We start from the raw sequence: 23903 nt of genomic DNA on the forward strand, positions 1-23903 counted from the left end.
TTCAAAGACAGTACAGTATGAAGATAGGCAGAAGCTGCTTCTACAATAGACAGTGGCGATTTTAGCATATAAATGTTGGGGCAAACTCCCCACATTTTTTTTTATGCATGTCATTAAAGCCACTACATAACACTTAACAATACATTAATTGGACTATAACGATGACAAACGGTGCCCACAAACTGTTAGGGCCTACATAAAGCTGTCCCAAAAGCAGCCCCAACACCTTACCAATTTTACACCTGGCTATCAGCGGAGCCTTGATTGGCAGTGAAACAGTTCATTCAGCCTCATTTACTGCCTTTAAAAAAAACATAGCTCATATGGTTGACTGGCTTAAACAAATGTGGTTTCTCCTGACAATTGAGATGTACAAACTATGGCATAAGGGGACGACGAGAGGATAAATGGCAATCCGTAATTTCGATTAAGACAATGAGCGCGCTAAGACGGACATAGTCAATATAACTAGTTTTTCAGCACTTTTTAAATGTATGACGACAGAATTCAGAACTTGGGCCATTCTTACAGTATTCTCCCTGTACACAGAGTCAGAACCGTAGGATAAATAAAGGGGGCATATAAGCAGACAATTAAAGCTCTTACATTATTCAATGATGACATTTCTCTATAACAGGCTATAGGTTACATGTGCACCACCAAGTCAGAACAGTAGGCTAAATTATGAGGGGAAATGGCCCAAATTATTAGGGTGGGGCACATGGGCTACTAACAGCTTACTACACAACATACACTTAGTATTACTTTCTTAGCTACCGTATACATATCTCCCTCGCATATTACATCATTTATGCAGCAGCATACAATACATTTTTGGACTCAGTTTATTGTGCTATGCTCACTTGAACAGGAAGGTGGTGCGGCGGTCTTTCGTGGGCAAATTTTGTCATCAAAGTCTGGCATTCTCTGGATTTATGGTGCTTTCAAAGACAACTGGGAACTCGGAAAAAAACAAGGTAGAATTATGGCGTTAGTGATCTTCAGGTCAGAGCTCTCGAAAGAGGCCAGAGTTCCCGACTTGGAATTCAGAGTTGCATGACTGTTCAAAACTTATTTTCCCAGTCAGAGCTCGTTTTCTTTCCGAGTTCCCAGTTGTCTTGAACTCACTGAAGTCTGAGATTTTCCAGTTCTGAGTTTCCAGTTGTTTTGAAAGCGGCAGAAGTCATGCTGGATTGACAGCATGGCCAATGTTTATCCTTTTAAGCTTGGAAAAGAAACCCTTAAAAGAGATTCTTAAAGACTTGGACCACACATCCACTCCACTGAATAGCAGGCTAGTGATTGCTTTGCAATGCTTGCAGTTAGCCACTGATTTTTCCAAACCACTCATTGTTGAATTTGCAATTTCCAACTTGTTGTGTAATGTTAATGTCCAATGGTTGATGAGCACCGATACGTTTTCTCTATAATTTATCTTCATATGACAAGGATTGAAAAGGATTTGCCAGTAGATTGTTGACTTGATTCATGATGATGATTGCTAGCTAAGATTTTGAAAGTTGATGTTGACATGATCAGTCCAATCAAAGCTACTGTAGATATAACGCGATTTGACGTCATTTTATCTGTGGCCAATGACTTTGAGCCTTCTTGCATGGGCACTTCTAATGTAAATATATGACAGCACCCAAGGGGCTTGAATTTTTGAGCTCTCCCCATAGATTTTGCAATGACGTGGCATCCCTATGAGTGACAGAACACTGAGCCAATTACGACGCAACTAGAGAACATTACCACCCCTACGCAGAAAGCACTGAGCTGAACTGAAACACCTGCATTTTGGAGCTGCAAAACTCAAGAAAGCAAAAAAGAGACCATGTTTGTATGCGGCTTTATTAACTCAATTATTATTATTTTTATATATTTTTTTACATTGTTTGCAAACTGATATGTGACGTGTATTAATGCCAAAACAACATGCAAAACAGCCAAAATCATTGCTAAACAGGTGGGGTTCAAAACAGGCGGGGCTCTGTCCCACCTGCCCTGAATGATGTGTCGCCACTGACAATAGAAATCCCAGATCACACTTATAGACAATGTCATGGCGATGTTAGCTAGTTAAACTCATGCACAGAAACGCGTCATCAGGTATAAAGGTAATCTCGTGCCGAACTGCGCATGTGCAGGCCTTAAATTCATAGGCACTCCTTCGATATAAACCTGGTATGTTAGGTCTATTTCGCAAGTGTTCCGGGAAGTCTCGCCATTTTGCCTCTCTGGGTAATTATCAACCTCATACAAACTATTTCAGACTTAATCATACTAGTATTGAGCCGACAGAGAGTAAAATACACATGTTCTTAGCCATTCAAATTCACTCCTGTGAATTCCATTCAAATTCACTCTACTATACAAGTCGCTTGTGTGCTGTTGTATTTGTGTACCAAATTAATAATTAAAAACAGAATCTACCATACACCACACCCAGTATATATAATATATATAATTTAGAATCTCTGTGGTATACTGTATACCAAGCATGCAGCTTCAGACAGGTCAAGTTGTAAAGATGTTGAGGAAATCTTCATATAAAGAATTAGTAACTGAACAGTCAAGGCATTTTTTAGGTTGAGAGGCCAGATGCTTTATTCAAAAGCAGTATTTGCCATGCAGCTGTGTGGATGTTTTTCCTCATCTAAGTTGCAAAGGTTTCCTCTCCAATCATGTATTTTTCATTCACAGGATGACCTTGTACAATAATGGAGAGCAAAGCATTTCCAGTCTCTATATTCTCAAGGGCCACAGAGCAGACAGCAAATTCACTTCCAGAGTCACAGCCAAAAAATGTGTCATCACTGTCCAAGTGGCTAAACAGTTTGAAAAACATCTCTGTGACCCACGGCAGTGACCATCTGTCCAAGGAAAAACATTGGCACCATTTCTCTTGGTCACATTAGTTCATTTTCATCTCTTTTGCATTGTTATCTGTAACAGCTTTGGTCATACCTTAATAATGGTGCAACTAGTGCAAACATGATAGCAGTTTCAACCGTTCCATAGTGGAAACGAAAGCCAACTAGAGACATTACTAATTTAAACACATACCAACTTCTCCTGAAAACAATCATGATTCAAGGTAGTGATGGGGGGAATCGCTACAGTTACATTTAGGGATATTATTTTTGACGATATATCGTATAGTTTGGACAATAGAACAATACATTTTTGGCGTTAATTGGGTGTATCTGCACCAAAACTTCATCTTCTTTTTAAATAGGGTGCCAATTTGTTTTCAGCACTTATTTCCATGCCTGATAAAAACTTGTTTTCTCATGACTCTCTCTTGTCCCTCTGCAGCAGACATATGGTGAACCATATGTTTGGAATATCTAATGGCAATAAAATCACAGTATCGAATCGCAATACATATAGAAACATGAGAATCGCAATATATATCGTATCGGCACCTAAGTATCGTGATAATATCATATCGCGATAATATCATATCGCAAGGTCGCTGGCAATTCCCAGCCCTAATTCAAGGGTGTTAGTTTCTTATAAGCACAATACAAACAATATACACACTCAATATCAAGGCAGCTACTGAATTATCAACTCTTTATTACAGAAAAAAATTCAAGCACAAAAACTGTAGAAAAAACCCCCCAAAAAACTGCTGCAGTTCATGTAGAGCAACCATACAAATATTAATCATTGCAGAAAAGCACAGTAATACTAAAAGTATGTATTTTCATAAACAAACAAATTATAGGTACACAATTATACAAACGCTGCCATATACACAAAATTATATTTAATTTATTTGCACTCAATTTCTTTTTTAATGATCTTGCATAAAATCCAGAGCACAAATATAAATATATGCTTTGTTTGAACCTAACCACAGAATTTCAAAATCCCTTTTCCAGGTGTAATTAAGAAGCCATCACAACCACAGCAAAAAGTATACACTTAAACAACCAAATTATACACTTTCAATTCTGACTCTGTTATAGGACAGGGAATTATTTTCCAAATCCCACTTTTCCCCCTTAAGGGCAACAGTCGTGCTTTCACATGTTCTTAATTATTATATACATACATATATAATTCACTTTGAACAAGGCACACCTGTTAATTGAAATCCATTCCAGGTGACTACCTCATGAAGCTGGTTGAGAGAATGCAAAAGTGTTAACAAATTCAAAGGGTGGCTACTTTGAAGAATATAAAATACATTTGTTTAACACTTTTTTGGTTACTACATGATTCCATGTGTTATTTCATAGTTTTGATGTCTTCACTATTATTCTACAAAATGGAAATAGTAAAAATAAAGAAAAACCCTGGAATGAGTAGGTGTCCAAACTTCTGGTACTGTATATATATATATATATATATACACATACATACACACATTTATTGGCTCTTGGTTGTAAACCATTCTAAATATCTATGTAAAAAAAAGAAGTTAATATGTAAAAACTCTGACTGTGCTTCATTTTAAACAGAACTATTGTAAAATTGTCTCAGGATGCATATGCTAAGTCCATGCAATCAATTCATATGATTACTTGTGTAATTATCAACCTCATACAAACTATTTCAGACTTAATCATACTAGTATTGAGCCGACAGAGAGTAAAATACACATGTTCTTAGCCATTCAAATTCACTCCTGTGAATTCCATTCAAATTCACTCTACTATACAAGTCGCTTGTGTGCTGTTGTATTTGTGTACAAAATTAATAATTTAAAACAAAATCTACCATACACCACACCCAGTGGGCAGAACGTAAACAAAACTCCTTTCCCAAAAGTACATACTTTCCATATTCTTTACACAATAATCCACTAATGATAATCTGTAATTTAATGAGTGATATCTAAAATTAAACAAGAAAATAAGAAATTATTTATTTTACTCAGGATTTACAACAACAACAAAAAAGTGTGAAATACTGCATGCGTTTCCAGTTCTTATCCCCCTTCTAATCTAACTGGTCTTTGGTCTTGTATAATCTACATGAAATATCATTGAGGAAATGACAAAATCAGAATGAAGAATTAACTCAAATTAGTCAATATGAAAACCAATCATTTTATGGTACAAAACAGATTACAGCTGAAATGTTAATGGAATGCAGAGGATCCAAAATAAATATTCATATAACTGAAATTAAATCAATGTAATTTGACCATTATATGTAATGTAAATATTGAACAGAATTGCAAAGTGCATATCAATAAAAATGATGCCTGAGGCCACTAATATCATCTTCACACATCAATCAACACAAATTCACAACTTAAGCAAAAGCACATAACTGTTCTTGAATTGTACAGTACAGCAATTCCTAAATAAAGCACTTTCTTGAATCCAAAAAATAGTTTTATAGGTAAAGACAACTGAAAGGGGGTTATCTGAAATAGGTCAGTAGTGTGTAAATCTAATAGCAAAGGCAAAGTAACCATTGTTGTTAAAGAGCTGATGAGTCAAATAGCAGTTCATTGCAGACATTCACTTTCTCACCTCTATGACACATGGCCACTGGAAACGATAACATGAAGGCAAGCCAACTACCAACAGCAATAGATACATTCAAAATCTTTCTTGTGTAGGCTGAGTTGTATTTGATCTCTTACGATGCTGTGAGCATAAAGTATCATCTCAGAGGCTCAAAACAGAGTACAGGTGTTTGAGTGAGACACACTTAAATGTGACTATGGCTCTTCTCATGGCTCCAAAGACTAAAGGCAGTCTTGAATGTTCTGTGGCAGAGCTTACACATGTACTGCCTCTTAAATGTGAGGGCAGAGAGAGTGGGGGCATGGTAAAAAAGGGTTTCTGATTCCTGAGGGGTGAGGGAATTATCCACACTATCCATCTTGGGTAGGGGGCTACCGTGTGATATGTCCATCTCTGGCCTCTTGGTCCTGGGCATTGACGACAAGCTTCCAGGCTTCTCCTTCTCTTTTGCTACCACAGCTTCAGCTACCACTGAATCTGCCTCCACTGGTTTAGGTGGAAAAACTTGTGGGGCAGGACATCCAGTTGCATGTGTGACCACTGGTGGTGGTGAGGGGGAGGGAGACAAAGGGCGCCTGTCATCAACCTCTCTCGCTCCAGGTTCGTCGGAGGTTGACATGTGGGACTGGAAGTGGCTCCAAAGGCGGAAGTTGGTCCTGAAGGCCTTGTTGCAGATGTGACAGATGAAGGGTTTGATGTGGCACAGCAGCTCCTGGTGACGCTCCAGGTCTTTGTGGCCACCAAAGAGCTTGCCACATTTTTCGCATGGCCACACGCCTGGCTCCTCAGGCTCGACGGAGGCCCCAGACATCACGTCCTCCCTCTCGCTCACGGCCTCCTCAATGGGCTCATCCTTCACTGTCAGCTCGCCGTGATGTTCGTTGTGACACTGGCTAGCATTCAGGTCCTCGGGCATGAATGATGAAGAATCCTCCGAGTCCAACATAGGCGGACCTGAGGAGTCACTGTAGATGATGTCCTCTCTGGAGCTCCCCGCTCCCATAGACTCCTGGGTATGGAGAGGCCTTCCGAGGTGGTCAGATACTTCTCCATTGTTCTCCTCTCGATGGCTCAGCTGCTCCTTAACAGTCATAATGTTGTGGTTGTGAACCTCCACCTGGTGTCTCCATATGCTGAAGGAAGACTTGAAGGTCCTCATGCACTCCAGGCAGGTCAGTTTCTTGTACTTGCAGTGTGCTTCGTGCTCTTTTTTAACCGCTGGGCTGGAGAATCGGAGGCCACAGTAAGGGCACACGGTTGCGTGTCGACAGCCCCTCTCGTGGTCTCCCTGCTCAAAGAGAGAGGACAGCTTCTCATTGCAGAGCCTGCAGGAGTAAACCTCTGTGTCCGTGTTCTCTCTCTGACTGGGCTGGTCTTTTTGGTAGAGACTGCTCTCTCTCTCAGTCTCTTGGTTGTCTCTCTCCGCAGGGTGTGTCTTCAAATGCTGCTTGAACTGATAGAGAAACACAAACAATTTCCCACAATAAGGGCATATCAAATTTGACTTGGACCTCAGGCCACCCTGCGAAACCTGCTTATTTCTCCTCAGCTTCATGAGCAAGGCTTTCTTTATTTCTCTCTCCCGCACAATATCAATCAGCTTCCTCTGAAACTTCTCATCCAGCTCAAATGAGCTGGAGGATGAAGCAGGGTTTTGTACCACTCCATGCTGGGTTTGGCAGTGGGTCCAGACTTTGAAGTTAGTGTGGAAGCGTTTGTGGCAGATGTCACAAGCGTATGGCTTATCTGGGTTGTGATACATGTTAACATGGCGGTGCAATCCGGCATTGGATCTGAACACTTTCAAACAGATCCAGCATTTAAACATCTTGCTCTTCCTGGGATCATCAGTCCAGTCTTCATCATTGTCATCCATGTTGGAGTTGTGAGGTACAGACTCTGACATATTGTCATCTTCACATGGGAAATCATGTTCGTTCACCCCTTTAGACTTTTTGAATGGGTACCTTCGATTGTCTCTCCTCACCCTTCTCTTGCCAGGGAGATTAGAAAATGGCTTAGTAGGGCCTTGGTCAAAATCCATTTCATTGTTTTTGAGGTTAACTGGTAGAGAATCCCCAACTGTGATTCTAATGATCTCAGAGGGGTCACACAGTGGGCTGCTAGGCTCTGTCTTCACATGGAACTCCTTTCCTGGAGTTTCATCTTTATCATCATACCTACTGTGGTGCCTTGACTTGAGAAGAAGTGGCGGAACTACTTTAACACTTTGTTTGTGCTCTGTCTGAATCCCTTCCTCTGTATTTGCCACCATCTTAACAACAGACTGCTCTCGGCCTTGCAGTTTATTGAGCTCCAGTGTGGGGGAGAAGACTGGGACGGGACTGTCCATGGATAATGACCTGCGCAGCAGGCTTTTTATGAGTGGGCCACTCCTGTCAATGGTCTGGCTAGGCTCCCCTACCTGGCCCTGAAATTGTGGTTTGGATCTGTAGAGCCTCTGCTGCTCCTCCTCTTCTTTAGTGCTTAGATCAGACTGTAACACGACTGTTGGAGATTCACTGAAGGAGACTGAGGAGGTGAGCTGTGGCCTTACTGATGACCCTGTGTGTGATGATGTCTTCCCCTTTAAGATGGAGGCATATGAACTGATGGGCTTGCTATCAGAACCCTCACCAGTTGCCTCAGCTGATTTTCTGGGACTGGATGCAGTGTTCCTGGCTGATTCGTTTGGTTTCCTGTGTCCTGAAGCTTGAGTCTGTTCTCCTTGATCATTTGAACCGTAGCGTCCAGCGCCGGGAGCATCACCCCTTCGGCTCTGGCGCACAATGACACTCCTCAGCTGGATGTCATTATTGTCCTCTGAGAAGGAAAGCCTTTTTCTGGAGACGCAGTAAGACACATGCGGCCTTGTTGACATAATGTTGGTTAGAAAAGGGATTCCTAGACTGTAGCCCAGCTCCTGGATGGCTGCCAGGCTGCCTCTGTCCACGAAGAGGGAGGATGAGTATATGTAATTCAGTACTATCTCAAAGGCGTCAGGCTCACAGAAGTCCAGCTGTATCACTTTGTGGGGCTCAGACTCCATTCGTGTGAACAGTGATTGGAAATACTCACTGCTAGCGGCGAGCACACTCCTGTGGGCCTGGTACCTCTGATCCCCCACAACCAAGACTGTGTCACAGAGCTGCCCCCTCAGGCGCTGCTCATTGAGCACCCCCAGCACAGAGAGGCCGTGGGATGGATTACTGTAGTGCACCAGACTCTCCATTCTGGCTGAAAGACAAGAACAAAAAGGAGATCCTTTTTATTTCAAGACCCGCATTTTGAGTCACATGTTTTCAGTAAAAAAGTTCAAGTAAGGAGTTACCTAAAAATTGATAGTCTTATACATAAAATCAAACAAATAAATCGAATCTGAAGAAATACATAACAGCAGAAAAGTTGCAATAAGTATTAGAATCTAATAGCATTATGGCAAATTCATATTTGACCATGTTTCAGAAATGTTTGAATGAGATATAGATGAAAGCATGTATATTTATTGCTACTGTATTTATTTTGCTATGCAGTCTGTGCCAACTGATTGATATAAATATATTAGTGAAAATAGCCTATTATTTATCTCGTTATTAAATCCTTCATTTTAGAATACCAAAACACATATCATTTTGAATAAAAGTAAGCTAAATGTAATTGAGTAGTTTAGATCAGATACTGGTAGGAGATAATGTATCTAGGCCTATCTGTGGTATAAGCGCAAATAACATGACGCATGCGCATTTATAGGATCTTTTTCGATTACATCATGTCTTTAAATCAGAAGACATGGCATGCCATGGGGTCATATTTAGCAGGGACGCAGGCAACGTTATTTCCGTTCCACACACACATAACTGTGGACACGGATATCAATTCCACATGATAAATAAACGTGTCTAACACGTTCCATATCAGAAAAGTTTAGAACGCTGCGCGCCCACAGAATGTGTTTGTTGGGAAGTCAGGGGAGCAAGCATTAGAGACGCGAGACGTGGCTTAAATTCCTGATGACACATACGTTAAAATGAAACTGGTTTTAACACTCCGGCAAGTATCTTCCTCGTTATGGTATACATTGGTGAATGAATATGTAAACAAATAACGCATTGCGTGGACTGTTTGTTACTGTTGCTGGCAGTGATATCACATGATCACTTGGTGTTACAATGTTTCCGAAAGAGTAAAGTTGCATCCGAAATGCGCATTCTGAGAATGATTCAGGACTTTCAATGGAACAGAATCAAACCCCAGTCCTCGAGAAACGAGTGCGTGGTCAGTAAGTGTGCGTGCACACACCCGCTTCTGTATTTTCGCCCTCATTACAGCGCAGACGCAGCATCTACAGCACACATAGGGCAGTTGCTCGTGAGGCTTATAAAAAGAAGAAGAAACCCCCTCCGAGTTACGTCAGGAAAAAAACATTATCTCCAAACAAGACTTCAATATAAGGCACTACCACCAGATAATCTAAACCAAGTAGTTTTGTGGCTTTCTAAACTTACCACTATGTCTTCGTTCTGTTCCCACGGAGCACACGAACAAGAATTTATATCAGAATTCTGTTGAGTGTGGGGTAGTCGTGATTCCATCCATCTTGAACTTGACGTCATCCTACTCCAGGGATGAGGTCATCAAATACAACGCTCGTCACGTGTGCTGCGTTCTGATAGGCTGCTTTATACCCGTAGGCGGGAATGTAGGACGTGACAGGCAAATTTAAACCTCTTAAAGTGGCATGTCAAATTTTTGTTCTTTGAGACTTAAACGTTTAATTGGGAAGCAATACGAATTAACATTCAATAAAAAAACCATTATATTCCTATCAGATCAACATTGCTGTCTCAGTTGCAAAGTATCAATATTCTGTAGGCGAGAATGTGATTCTCTAAAACCATAGATGGATAGCCTACTGTTGAATTATGTGGAATTACTGAATGGAAATGCAAAATGTATTTTGCTCTTATTACTGGTCATGTTAATTTATTTGTATATATCTAATGAAGGACAACAATCATTTGAGGAAAGCATTAGGTAAAATCAGCATTTGACATTGGTGGATGAATGTGTTTCTCTGTAACCAGATCCACTGTACCACTGAAACTAATTAGAGAGGTGTGATTAAAATACATCACTATGGCTGTATTTACACAGGCAGCCCAATTCAGATATTTTTTCCACTAATTGATCTTTTGACCAATCACATCAGATCTTTTTCATAGCTGATCTGATTGGTCAAAAGACTAACTAGTGAAACAATTATCAGAATTGGGCTGCCTGTGTAAACGCAGCCTATGGCACGTCTGCTCTCTCTCATTGCATATATCCAGAAGGCACTTGTTGCTGTGGTCTACTTGCCACATCCTGGAATCTTCAAACCTTACAAACAAAGAACCATATAATGTGTCTTCATTTGGAATGATTTAAAACAGCTGATGTAGTTGCATTTATATAAACAATCAAAATAATTTGAGGTTAAATGTTACACATCATCTGAAAGGACACAACTACTACTATTTACTTCTATGTCTGTTAACAACTCGTGATGTTACAGTCAGCAGATAATGACATTTGAAAACATCACTAATCTGAAAATGTAAAAGGCACATATATGGTTATTCGTCCGTAGGGCTCATACTGTATGTAGTGCCGCTTCTGGCAACCGGATGATCCAAGGAAGGTGTGGCACTGCTATTGCCTCATTTTGACATGTATGTACAATCTGTGTGTATATGTGAATACTTTAAGGTAAACTACTTGACCAAAAGTATGTGGACACCTGCTCGTCGAACTAGTGAGCTCGGGAACTGGTGTTGGGCGATTAGGCCTGGCTTGCAGTCTGCGTTCCAATTCATCCCAAAGGTGTTCAATGGGGTTGAGGTCAGGGCTCTGTGCAGGCCAGTCAAGTTCTTCCACACCGATCTCAACAAACCATTTCTGTATGGACCTTGCTTTATGCACAGGGGCATTGTCATGCTGAAACAGGAAAGGGCCTTCCCCAAACTGTTGCCACAAAGTTGGAAGCACATAATCATCTAGAATGTCATTGTATGCTGTAGCGTTAAGATTTCCCTTCACTGGAACCAAGGGGCCTTGCCCGAACCATGAAAAACAGCCCCAGACCACTATTCCTCCTCCACCAAACTTTACAGTTGGAACTATGCATTCGGGCAGGTACCATTCTCCTGGCATCTGCCAAACCCAGATTTGCCCGCTGGACTGACAGATGGTGAAGTGTGATTCATCGCTCCAGAGAATGTGTGTCCACTGCTCCAGAGTCCAATGGTGGCGAGCTTTACACCACTCCAGCAGACGCTTGGCATTGCACATGGTGATCTTAGGCAGATCTAGCAGGGAAGAAATTTGACGAACTGACTTGTTGGAAAGGTGGCATCCTATGACGGTGCCACGTTGAAAGTCACTGAGCTCTTCATTAAGGCCATTCTACTGCTAATGTTTGTCTATGGAGGTTTCATGGCGGTGTGCTCGATTTTAGACACCTTTCACTAACGGGTGTGGCTGAACTAGCCAAATCCACAAATTTGAATGGGTTTCCACATATTTTTGTGTATATAGTGCATGTGCATAAACTGGATAGAACAACCTGAAACTAAGGGGATACTGATTGTGGTGCTGCAGTTAGGGCCAGTACCATCATCTGTGGAACTAACTAATGTGATACCGACACCTTCAAATGGTTATTGTGCCACTCAGGTTGAGCCACCCCTCTTCACTGAGAATACCCCCCTCCCCGCACAGCCTATATGGCCCAGTGACTCACAACATAATAATTGATTCATTCCTATTACTGATGGTTATATTTCAAATCACATTAGAATTACAAGATGTAGAACATCCCCAAGCCAGTAAGGAATGTGCTGTGATGAGTAAACCTTTTAAATTCCAGAGGATATAGAGATCTTTTTCTGAAGGGGTGAATTTTTTTTATTACAGTCTTTGAGGGAAATGTGACAAAATCAATACCCCTCCTGCCTGCCTGCCAGTCGGAGGCTGTGGGTGAGGAGATGAGTGAGGATATGAGAGTAAACACTGCCATGGGGACCTGAGTAGAAACCAAGTCACCTGGGACAGACACCGCTGCTCTCATCTCACAGCCACCATTTCTCCCTCTCTAGCATCACTAAACATGTTGTTTGCTGGCACTGACAGTGCCATGGCAGGTCATAACACAACTAGTGCACAAAAGCAAAACTACAAATGTGTACAAGTCCTTGTATGGTTATATATTATAACTTTTTGGGGTGATAAATTACCACAGTTAGGGATTAACAGTAGTTTTAAATCCCTGAAATGCTCTGTCAAAACATACAGGAACATAGGAACATACAAAGGAATCAATTTGACTCCAGAAATGGCACTTGAACCAAATGTGAATGAATACACCATTTCCATGTAGTTGCATACTCTCTCCATCTAGATTCTACATATTGCCATGCAGTGTGTTACACTTGGGACTGTGGGAGCAAGGGAGGAGGAGATCAGGGAGTGTGGATGATGAGGGGAGAGAAACTCAGAACAGTTACCAACAACTCAGCTCTGAAAATGGACGTGCAGCATGGTTCTTGAATGCATGCCGTACTTTATGTATTCAAGATGAGTTGGATGTCCTTTCTCTGTCTGGCCACGGCCTTTCTGGACCTCTGTAGGGGACACAACACTTTGTTTGAAGGTAGGAAAATAAGCTAAATTAAATGATGACACAATCAATAATATGATCATGTGTATGCTCTACTGTTTATTACCATGTTCCATGATATCTTTGTAAATATGTTTTAGTAATTCTTAAACCAGATGCCCTATGCAAATTATTCAATTTCTTTTACTGTCCCTGGATTGATACTGTGGGCACTCCTTGGCTGTGGGCACTCCCATGAAAGCTTGCAGTTGTGGAAATTATAACCTGTTATGTGTTTGTGTTCATATATTCTGTTATTTATGCAACATTGATCTGCAAATACTTATTTTCCAATATTATGTGTTTGACTTTTTTTGGAATGCCCTGCCCATTTGTCTTAGATTCTGCAAACATAAAAACATGGATAGTCTCCATTAGATATATAATATAACTATTCCTGTATTTCAGGATATGACTTGTCTATGTCCAGCTACCACCTGTGTACTCGACATGAGAGCACGGTGGTGAGTAAAGTGTTGTCCTATAAAATCTCTTACACGGTCAGGAGGTCATGTGGCGGCTGGCTACCCTGGAAGATGTGTGAGGTCACTGTTTATAAAAAGGCCTATCGGACTGAGTACATGAATGTCACCAAAGATGTTTTGAGGTGTTGTGATGGCTATGAACAAGTGGGCAGCTACTGTGCTTTACGTGAGTATTCTAGCTTGTATTTTAGGATTTGTTCAACATGAAAATAAAATAAGTTTAGGAGAGTACAGAAGTATCTAAAAAAGTATAAGAAATACATTTAACAGTTTGGTCATTTTCACAATTTACAGTACCATTGGCCTGCCCTAATATAATTAGGACCAGTAGTCATGGAGACTTGTTTATATGGAGCAGCTAACAACGAACACTAGATGGAGCTGTGGACCAAGAACACAGTTATAGTTTGCTATTTACAGTGCTCTTTGTAAACATTTAATCAGATACTCTCACTCTCTCTCGCTCTCTCTCTCTCTCTCTCTCGCTCATTGATTAAGCTATGAACAGAAGTGGAGAGTTCACTGCTAAGCCAGGGTCCTGTCCTAAGGGTGTAGTGGAGGCACCCAGGAGTGGAGGGTGTGAATGGGACTTAGACTGCCCAGGCTGGCAAAAGTGCTGCCAGGGAGAAGGCCTTTCTCTCTGTACTGACCCTCAGTCTGCAGGTAAGTACAGATCCCAGATCAACTTCATAGTGATCAAAGATATAAAGGTAGATGCCAAAATAAAGGAAACACCAACATAAAGTGTCTTAATAGGGTGTTGGGCCATCACGAGCCAGAACAGCTTCAATGCTCTTTGGCATGGATTCTATAAGTGTCTGGAAGTCCATTGGAGGAATGAGACACCATTCTTCCATGAGAAATTCCATAATTTGGTGTTTATTTAATGGTGGTGGAAAATGCTTGTATATTCATTGTATAGTACAGTCACAGAAAATTATATTGTAAACATACTACTATTCTTTATTAATTTCACTCAGGCAGTAGAGGCTGGTGCTTTCATGTCACTGTGACAGCGAAGATAGATTACCAGCGGCTGATATCCATGGACGTGGGAATCCTGAACCACACAAGGCTGCTGCACTCTGTGGTAGGTTACTGTATCTCTCCCTATGTTCTTCTCAATGATGGTCCATTATATAGTCCCTATATTTCTCACCGTGTGTGCCCAGTATAGGCCATGACCATTCTGTATTGGCTTACAGGTGACTGGAGCGCTGGACTCTTATGACATCTCTGTATACTATATCAGCTCCTGGCCTATATGGCCATTTAGAACCTCCTCCTCTCTGCTGATTAGTTCCCCTGAAATTCTGTCCCTGTCCAACACGACCACAAAGCTGCACCTTCTTCTCATACACATTGAAGAAGTCACCTCGGTGTCAGTTGAAGGTAAGGGGATACTGTACTGTACTGTGGGGCTTAAAATACACAGGGTTTTCTGGAAGCTATAATGGTGTATGTGTTAGAGTTGTTCTCTTGTTACTGAAAACCCTGCTCAGGAAAAGCTGACTCAGTAACACCACGGTGTCCCACTCTGCCTCCACTTCCTCTTTACACTCATCTGCGACATATTTCCTCTGGAAATGGAAAATTGGCCGTTGACGCACACTCACAAAAAAACACACCAGTGCAAACACACACACAAAATGAATAGACACACTGTATAATGTATATCCTGTACACTCTATCTACTACACATTATGCTGCTGTCCTTTCAGACATGAATGAGTGTAGCCATGCCGCTCTCAGCAGCTGCTCACGTCAGGCAGACTGTTCCAACACAGAGGGCTCCTACAGCTGCACCTGCCATCCAGGATTAATTGATCTCAACCCCAACAACAAAGGGGTACACTGCCAAGGTAAGGACAGGGAGTGGTGTGTACTTACTCTGGGTTATATGAAATGAATGTAAAGATGTAAAAGTTTGTAGCCAACACGCAACCTGTTCGTTCTATTTTCAGCTGCTGACCCTGTGACCTCACCCATGCCCAATAATGCCACTCATATGTTCTGGTGGGCCAATGCTACAGAGTTGCCACCCAACAGCACCAGCTATCAGTCCTGGGTCTCCAGCTTTACTGATACCCCAACAGCCATAGCTACAACCACAGACAGGAGCATGATGCTGAGCTCGACCCATATACCTGCTACCACACATAACCCAGTTAAAGCCAGCTCCAAAAGGTCTGAGACCAGTACCGCAGTGACACCCTCGAGTACTGTATTGACCTCCAGCAGGCCTGAAATCAGTACAGCGCTCACATCCTGGAGTAGTTCCACCTCACTCCAGAATACCACTAACCCCAACTCTCCAACCCTCTCCACCTCGGCCCCCTCTGTACCGGCATGGCAGACACATCACCAGCAGACCAGCACTATGCCACAAACCAGCCTGGACCCCACTCTGGTGGTGTCCCTGAGTGTATCACCACCATCTCCATCCACATGCAGTATGGAAATCAATAACAGACCCATTATACAACAGCAACAGTTTTAAGCATATGGACTTTAAAAAAATATCACTTCTAATATTTTGTTGATATAAATTCCCCCAATGACTCCTCTGCTGTTTCTAAGAACGCCTGAGGCTGTTTGCATAGTATTTTCCGAAGTGCTCAACATCTTTAATAATCATAATTTAAAAAACTTACTCTCACAAAGTCATTCCTAATTGATAAAATTATATTTCATAGAAGTTGAGATTGATTACTGTCTCCCTTCTCCCCCAGACCCCGCCCCCATTACCAACCTGCAGGCTTCCAACGTCACTGGCTCCTCCTTCTGCGTGTCCTGGATGACTGGCCAATCCCAGAGCGGGTTTAGCTTTCTGGTGGTGCTGATGGAGGGGTCAAAGGTCAGAGGACGCTGGGAGACAGGGCTGTCAGTCTGGGAGGTAACATTGTTGAAGCCTGGGGTTCTCTACAACGTTACTGTCATTTCCTGTCCCTATGGGAGCCAGGGGGCCAGCCTGCTGCTGCTGGTTAAGACTGGTAAGTACCGTGTAAAGAATGTGTTTAAAATATCAACTTTGTCATCTTTTTCAGTTTTGTTATGTCAATATCACTTAAAATGTGTGCATAGTTAAACTGATGCTGTACATTTTACCTATATCTTTATGCATAAGGAGGCTGATATGGTGTGCCCTATAGTGAACTGCTGGCCAAAGCCATCTGAACAAGGACAAGAGGAAAGCCCTCTATTATTCATTACACACTGACACAGCAATATGATTTGGTTTCACTTACGAAAGCACTTTCACATTATGCTGACTCTTATAGCAGATATGAAACTGTTCTAATGACTACAGTGCTTTGGCTGGATGTGTGTATCCAATTTACAGCTGCACAGACACTTGGAGCAACAGCTCACCTGACCAATGTGCAGTTCACTGATGCCCTGCTGGACCCTACTAGCCAGGCGTATCAGAATCTTAGTCGTAGTATTATGGAAGAGGTAGGAGACTACCACACAACGGCTGCTTTGACAAATGTTTTTTGAATGTTTACAAATGTTGAATGTTTGAATGTTGTCATTGTCCTCACTTATAGAACATGGAATGAATGAAAGACACTTAAACATGTTTTGTAGTTTTTACATGTTGTAGTTGTTACATGTTGTAATGTTGTAGTTTCTATCAAATGACACTGACACAAACACACCGTCTCCTCTAAATGTCCCACAGATCCTCCAGTCTCTCCCTCCTGATATTCTGGCCCTGGTGAACTCAGGAGATGTGAGGGTTCAGATCACAGGCCTGGCCCCTGGCAGTGTAGTAGTGAACTTCACCATCATTTTCACACCCAGTCAGTCCCAGGACATCCTGAAAGTGTCCTCTGCTCTGATGCAGGCCCTACAGAACAGCTCCAGATACACTGTTGACAGCAACAACACCAGCATAGATGGTAACGTTGTCTTAACCTTGTACAGTTTTAAGAATACTTAGATTTTGATAAAAGGATGTGTACAAGATAATGTGCCAGGACTCAAATGGACCTTTCATGAAAATTATTATTTGAATTAATGGAACTTCCTGGTTAAATATAGGTTGAATATGAAATAAGATAACTCTGTTAGCATTAGATGGAGAGCACATTTAGTGATACCAATCTGCATAAACTGTTAACCTGATATTCAATGCCAGATTTGTTGTTGTTTCAAACAGATGTTGATGAGTGCAGTACAGGGAACATGGACTGCTCCCCATGGGCCCAGTGCACTAACACCTGGGGTTCCTACAGCTGTCTCTGTCTGGATGGATTCACGGACTCTAACCCCTCTAGGCCGGGACGGGGCTGTTCAGGTAGACAAAAATGGAGTAATCGCTTTCACTTTTTTGATAGTCTAAATTCAGATCTGGATATGGTTACTAGAGTATTCGTCTCACACTGCCTAATCAGTTCACTACAGTTCAAACTGTAATTGTCTTTTTTTTATTGCCATACAGCTCCTTTGACCACAACCACACCTATGTCCACAACCACAACAAACACTCTGGTTACAATCAGCAATACAGTGTCAACCACTACCACCTACAATACAACCTCAATTACATCCAACAATACAGATGCAGTTACAACGAACGCACCAGTTACAACCACTGTCAACAATACAGTTAGAATCAACAACACAGTTTCAACCAAAACTCCAGTCACAATCACAGCGCCAGTTCCTACAAAAATGACCAGCGGTCTCATGAAAACCAGTCTGCAGCCTGAGACTCCTACATCTCTGGCTCCTCTGGTCTCTTATACGGAAGCCATCTCAGTGGAGTGCAGGGCCAGTGCCATCACGGTGACAGTGGCCAGAGACTTCCTGTGGTCGGGGCACATCGGGGACTCTTCCCTGTTCCTAGGGAGACAGGAGTGTGGTGTGAACGGAGGGAACAGTAGCCACGTCCAGCTGACGGTGGCTTGGGACGAGTGTAACACACAGCTCTTATATGTGAGTCAGTAAACTTGTCAGTCAGTGGCTAGAGGGTGCTACCTACTGCCCCCTTGTGTCACAAAGAGCATAGTCTCTGGTGTGTTTTGGCTAAGTAAAAGGTTATTCTATAATGCACAAAACAGACCTGGATTTAACAGGTTAAAATGTCCTTATTTATGTACCATTTATTCTATACTTTAAAAACATGCAGCCTGTGACCATGGTATCTTGTAGGTGCAAGTGATGGATGACCAAACTAGATTGAACTGTCCTCATGGTCTGTTAGAAAATAAAACAACTAACTAATACCCATGTTAACTTTTGAACTTCAGAACAGCACTCACTACACTGCTCAGGTCAATCTGTACAACTCTATGAGCTCTCAGCTCTTGCCTGACGACACTACAAGGGTTCCCACAGTACGGCTGAAGGTCCCCATCATGTGTACCTTCAGGAGGAGCATCATCATCATCTCCTCTGGTTACAGCACCACAGGGTACGCTCTGCCAGGCGCCATGGTTACCTTATCTATGTCACTATGGTCACATCCACCTCCCTCCACCTTTTAACTCCCAGAAATCACTGCTCAGCTAGACTGAAAAATATACATCTCACTACTCAAATACATGCTTGCAAATATCTCTCTTATTGACAGAGTGTATTTGAATATTCAGTATCCATGATAAATTTAGCTATTTATTTACATCATATCTTATGGTGTATTGACAGGTACGATATGATCAAAGATGCCGTCATGGGCTCAGGGACATTCTACGTGACATTTCAGCTCCTGAATGGAATGTCACCCCTCCCCCAGAACTACAGCCTATCTCCTGAGGAGGACGTTGTGGTCGAAGTCAGCGTTGACTCCACGGTTGCCCAGATCAAAGTGGTCATCAACAAGTGCTGGGCCACCCAGAGCAGCAACCCCTTAGAACCAACAACCTATGTTTTTCTGGAAAACAGGTCTGTTCTACGATTGCTTTTGAAGGTGCCCTATTATAGTTAGCTTAGATGCTAGGTTTTCATTCCGTGGCATATAATAGAATACCATTTATATGTATTGTCCATCCGAGGATGTACATTTGCTTGAAGATTCAGATGTGTTTGGGTACTTTCTAAGCTTTCTGCCGGTAATCTGTCTCTCTCATCAGCTGTCCCCTCCCAAACACATACACCACAGTCGTGGAGAACGGCAACTCCAGAAAGTCTCGCCTGTCTCTTCGCATCTTCTCCTACATCAACCTGAATGTCATCTACCTGCACTGCCAGATACAGATCTGTATCGAGACTGGCTCGGCCACCTGCCAGCCTGTGAGTATCTGTCCAGATTTATTCATACTGTACTACTCAAGTATACAGTTTTTACTTTGATGTCTAGATTTACTGTCCAACCAGGGGTTAAATGGGGTATTTGGAGGTGGGGAAGCTCTGCCAGGCTCTGCCGGGTTGAATAAAAGGATTATGCCAAGATTAGGGTTAGAGTTACTGCTGTAAGTACAATGTATTACTATTCTAGGGTTTGGGTTAGGGTGACTACTTTTATCCTGCTTTTTATCCTAATCCCATAAGGTGCTAGAGCTCGGCTCTGCCTGGCTCTCGCTTTGATCCGGGTATCTCCAGTTCAATTTAACCACTGTGTTCAACCCCTTTGATATGACTACCTAGAGGCTCTTGAAAAATGCTCTACTTGGAGAAGGTTTAATTATATTGAACAAAAGTGTAAACACAACATGTAAAGTGTCGGTCCCATGTTTCATGAGCTGAAATGAAAGATCCCAGAAATGTTCCATACATACAAAAAGCTTTTTCTCTCAAATGTTGTGCACAAATGTGTTTATATCCCTGTTAGTGAGCATTTCTCCTTTGTCAAGATAATCCATTCACTTGACAAGTGTGGCATATCAAGAAGCTTAAACAGCATGATCATTACACAGGTGCACCTTGTTTTGGGGACAATAAAATGCCACTCTAAAATGTGCAGTTGTGTCACACAACACAATGCCACCGATGTCTCAAGTTTTGGGGGAGTGTGCAATTGGCATGCTGACTGCAGGAATGTCCACCAGAGCTGTTGTGAGAGATTTTAATGTTAATTTCTCTACCGTAAGTCGTCGCCGTCATTTTAGAGAATTTGGCAGTACATCCAACCGGCGCACAACAGACCACGTGTAACCACGCCAGCCCTGGACCGCCACATCTGGCTTTTTCACCTGCGGGATCGTTTGAGACTAGCCACCCGGACAGCTGATGAAACTGTGGGTTTGTACAACCGAAGAATTTCTGCACAAACTGTCAGAAACCACCTCAGGGAAGCTCATCTGTGTGCTCGTCATCCTCACTAGGGTCTTGACCTGAATGCAGATCGGCTTCGTATTCAACTTCAGTGGGCTAATTCTCACCTTCAATGGCTACTGGCACGCTGGAGAAGTGTGCTCTTCACGGATGAAGCCCGCTTTCAACAGTACCGGGCAGATGGTAAACAGCTTGTATGGCGTCATGTGGGCAAGCAGTTTGCTGATGTCAACGTTGTGAACAGAGTGCCCCATGGTGGAGTTATGGTATGGGCAGGCATAAGCTATGGACAATGAACACAATTTGATTTTATCGATGGCAATTTGAATGCACAGAGATACCTTGACCAGATCCTGAGGCCCATTGCTGTGTCATTTATTCGCTGCCATCACCTCATGTTTCAGCATGATGTCGCAAGGATCTGTACACAACTTCTGGAAGCTGAAAATGTCCCAGTTCTTCCATGGCCTGCATACCCACCAGACATATTGCTCATTGAGCACGTTTGGGATGCTCTGGATCTACGTGTACAACAGCATGTTCCAGTTCCCGCCAATATGGAGCAACTTTATGCGAAGGAGATGTATTGCGCTGCATGAGGCAAATGGTGGTCACACCAGAAACTGACTGGTTTTCTGATCCACGCCCCTACTTTTTTTAAATTAAGGTATCTGTGACCAACAGATTCATATCTGTATTCCCAGTCATGTAAAATCTATAGATTAGGGCATAATGAATTTATTTCAATTGACTGATTTCCTTATTTGAACTGTAACTCTGTAAAATCTTTTAAATTGTTGCATGTTGCGTTTATATTTTTGTTCAGTGTAGTTCAATGCTGTTCTCTTTCCAATATCTTTTCCTTTGTCAGGATTGCTTTGGGCGGACAGAAAGATTCTCCAGTCTAATTGGAACAGCAAAAGCATCCTGTGGACCATTGCTTAGATCACACAAAGGTACAGTAAATGCTCTTCAAAGTGTGACTGCATCAAAATAAGCTATAGTGTGACAACGTGATGACTAGGCTACTGATAATTCCATATACAGCCAAGTCCAAAATTATTGGCACCCTTGATAATGATGAGCAAAAAGAATGTATAAAATTAATCATGCAAATACTGAGCTATAAAAAAAATTGAAAAGTATATTATTTTATACTAATTCAATTGCTCACCCAAAGAGATTTTGTTTAACTTGTAATCATTTTTCCTCTCAAAAAGATAGGGGTCAAAATGATTGTCACCCATTTTCAATACCTCACCTTGCGAGGATAACGGCATGAGATTGGAGAACACATTGGGAGGGATTCATGTCATTCCATTTTGAAGGTCAACGGCATCATGAACTTTACCCAGTACCAGGACATTTTAGCCAAAAACCTGGTTGCCTCTGCCAGGATGCTGAAACTAGGCCGCAAGTGGATCTTCCAGCAAGACAAAGACAATAACCCCAAGCACACATCAAGAAATTGTTCATTGACCACAAAATCAACATTTTGCAATGGCCATCTCAGTATCCAGACTTGAACACCATTGAAAACCTGTGGTTTGAAATGAAGAGGGCAGTCCATAAGGGTAGACGAAGGATATCAAGGATCTGGAAAGATTCTGTATGGAGGAATGGTCTAAGATCCCTCCTAATGTGTTCTCCAATCTAATAACTCATTTTAGAAAAATAATCAGGATGGTTTGTACGAGGCTACATGATCTATAGGATGATCAACGGTACATATTGTGGAGTTAATATATTCTGACATGTTTTCTGGCAGTGTCCGTCAAAGAGAGATCTGATACTCTTCGTCTGGTGGGCTACAGTTTACTGGGAATAGGACTATTCCTCCTCTTCATCGGGAGTCTCTCTTCCTTGTTCTTCAGCCACAGGAAGCGAATTGGAACCTACAGCTTCAGCCTCAAACCCAAGCAAGATAACTCTCCCTATCATGTTTTCGATATTTAGTGCTGGAACACTTTTAGGCTAGTTTTAAGGAACTCAAAGACATAGTAAAGTTGGTATTTCATTTCTTCAAGCTGTTGCCTAGTAGTCAGAAATGAAGAGGTCAATATACTTAGTTTTTTAATAATATGTCTTAGTTTTTAATCAAAATTAAGTGTATCAAAAGGGCACAATTCATTATTAATTTGGATGACATCACGGTCTCTTCAATTTTTTCAACATTGATGCATTTAAATACATACTGTATACAAAGCACTGTCTGCCTTGGAAATTAATGTTGTCTTGTTAGGATTTGTATAGTGACTCTTATTTAAAAAATATCATAATATATTCTGCAATCCATTCATTTTCTTTTAAACTGATATTTTTCTATAACTGAGAAAATCTACCATTTATAAATATGGAAATTGCATGTATTTTATAAGTATATCCTGAAGTCTTCTAAAGTCAATAGCAGACACATCCTGAAATATTGACCTGCTAAAATATGTGAAATATGTTCATAAACGAACAACTAGAAATAAAAAGGAATTATTTGTATATTGGAACATTTGTAGCAGAGGGAGAGAATATTCCCCCAATCTTTATTTATGAGGTGAAATGTTGAATTTGTGATACAATCTAAGAACTACTGTAATGATCCATACACTAGAGGACACTGTTGGGTCATTGCATAAAAAAATTAAAAAAGAGGTAGGACAACAGATGTTGTGATTTCACAGTGTTATGATATCATGAATTAGATATGGTCACACTATAAACATTTTGGATGATTGACATTAGCTAACATTACATGAGGGTATGGCACATTTATCAAATACATCAAAGACTTGGTCTATATGTCTGTGCTGCGTGCATGTGTAAATGTACAGGCCGGGCCCATCATGTGTATGATGACTTCACACCACCACTTCACACACACCTTTGTGACACACACACCTTTGTGACACACACAGCTATCTCTCTCTGAGAGGCGAGCCCTGTGGAGGGATACAAGGTAAACAGCAGGAGGTTGGTTTCGTTCAAAGGCTGCCCTGGTTCTACCCTGGAGAC

General features: G+C 41.7%; 2 protein-coding genes across 3 annotated transcripts; one reads left to right on the plus strand and one right to left on the minus strand.

Moving 5' to 3' along the window:
• Positions 1 to 1909: 1909 nt before the first annotated feature.
• Positions 1910 to 23556, plus strand: LOC106568047 (uromodulin-like 1). Of its 2 annotated transcripts, XM_045692231.1 has the most exons (18): positions 1910 to 2244; positions 12934 to 13185; positions 13600 to 13842; positions 14175 to 14339; positions 14657 to 14766; positions 14882 to 15068; positions 15398 to 15538; positions 15641 to 16129; positions 16409 to 16669; positions 17020 to 17132; positions 17362 to 17581; positions 17842 to 17979; positions 18124 to 18620; positions 18935 to 19098; positions 19332 to 19568; positions 19757 to 19916; positions 21769 to 21853; positions 22666 to 23556. In XM_045692231.1, the coding sequence occupies exons 2-18, from the start codon at positions 13083 to 13085 to the stop codon at positions 22851 to 22853; spliced, it is 3501 nt and encodes a 1166-aa protein (XP_045548187.1). In that variant the 5' UTR covers positions 1910 to 2244; positions 12934 to 13082; the 3' UTR covers positions 22854 to 23556. The 2 variants fall into 2 exon arrangements, with proteins under 2 accessions (XP_045548187.1, XP_045548188.1); XM_045692232.1 differs by lacking the exon at positions 1910 to 2244 and having other exon boundaries at positions 11949 to 13185; positions 13600 to 13655.
• On the minus strand, positions 3569 to 10108 carry LOC106567953 (zinc finger and BTB domain-containing protein 21). Its single transcript, XM_014137871.2, has 2 exons — positions 10001 to 10108; positions 3569 to 8732 (listed from the first exon to the last, which is right to left on the minus strand). The coding sequence occupies exon 2, from the start codon at positions 8725 to 8727 to the stop codon at positions 5680 to 5682; it is 3048 nt and encodes a 1015-aa protein (XP_013993346.2). The 5' UTR covers positions 8728 to 8732; positions 10001 to 10108; the 3' UTR covers positions 3569 to 5679.
• Positions 23557 to 23903: the final 347 nt, after the last annotated feature.

This window comes from Salmo salar, chromosome ssa13 (assembly GCF_905237065.1).
Source record: "Salmo salar chromosome ssa13, Ssal_v3.1, whole genome shotgun sequence".
NCBI lineage: Eukaryota > Metazoa > Chordata > Actinopteri > Salmoniformes > Salmonidae > Salmo > Salmo salar.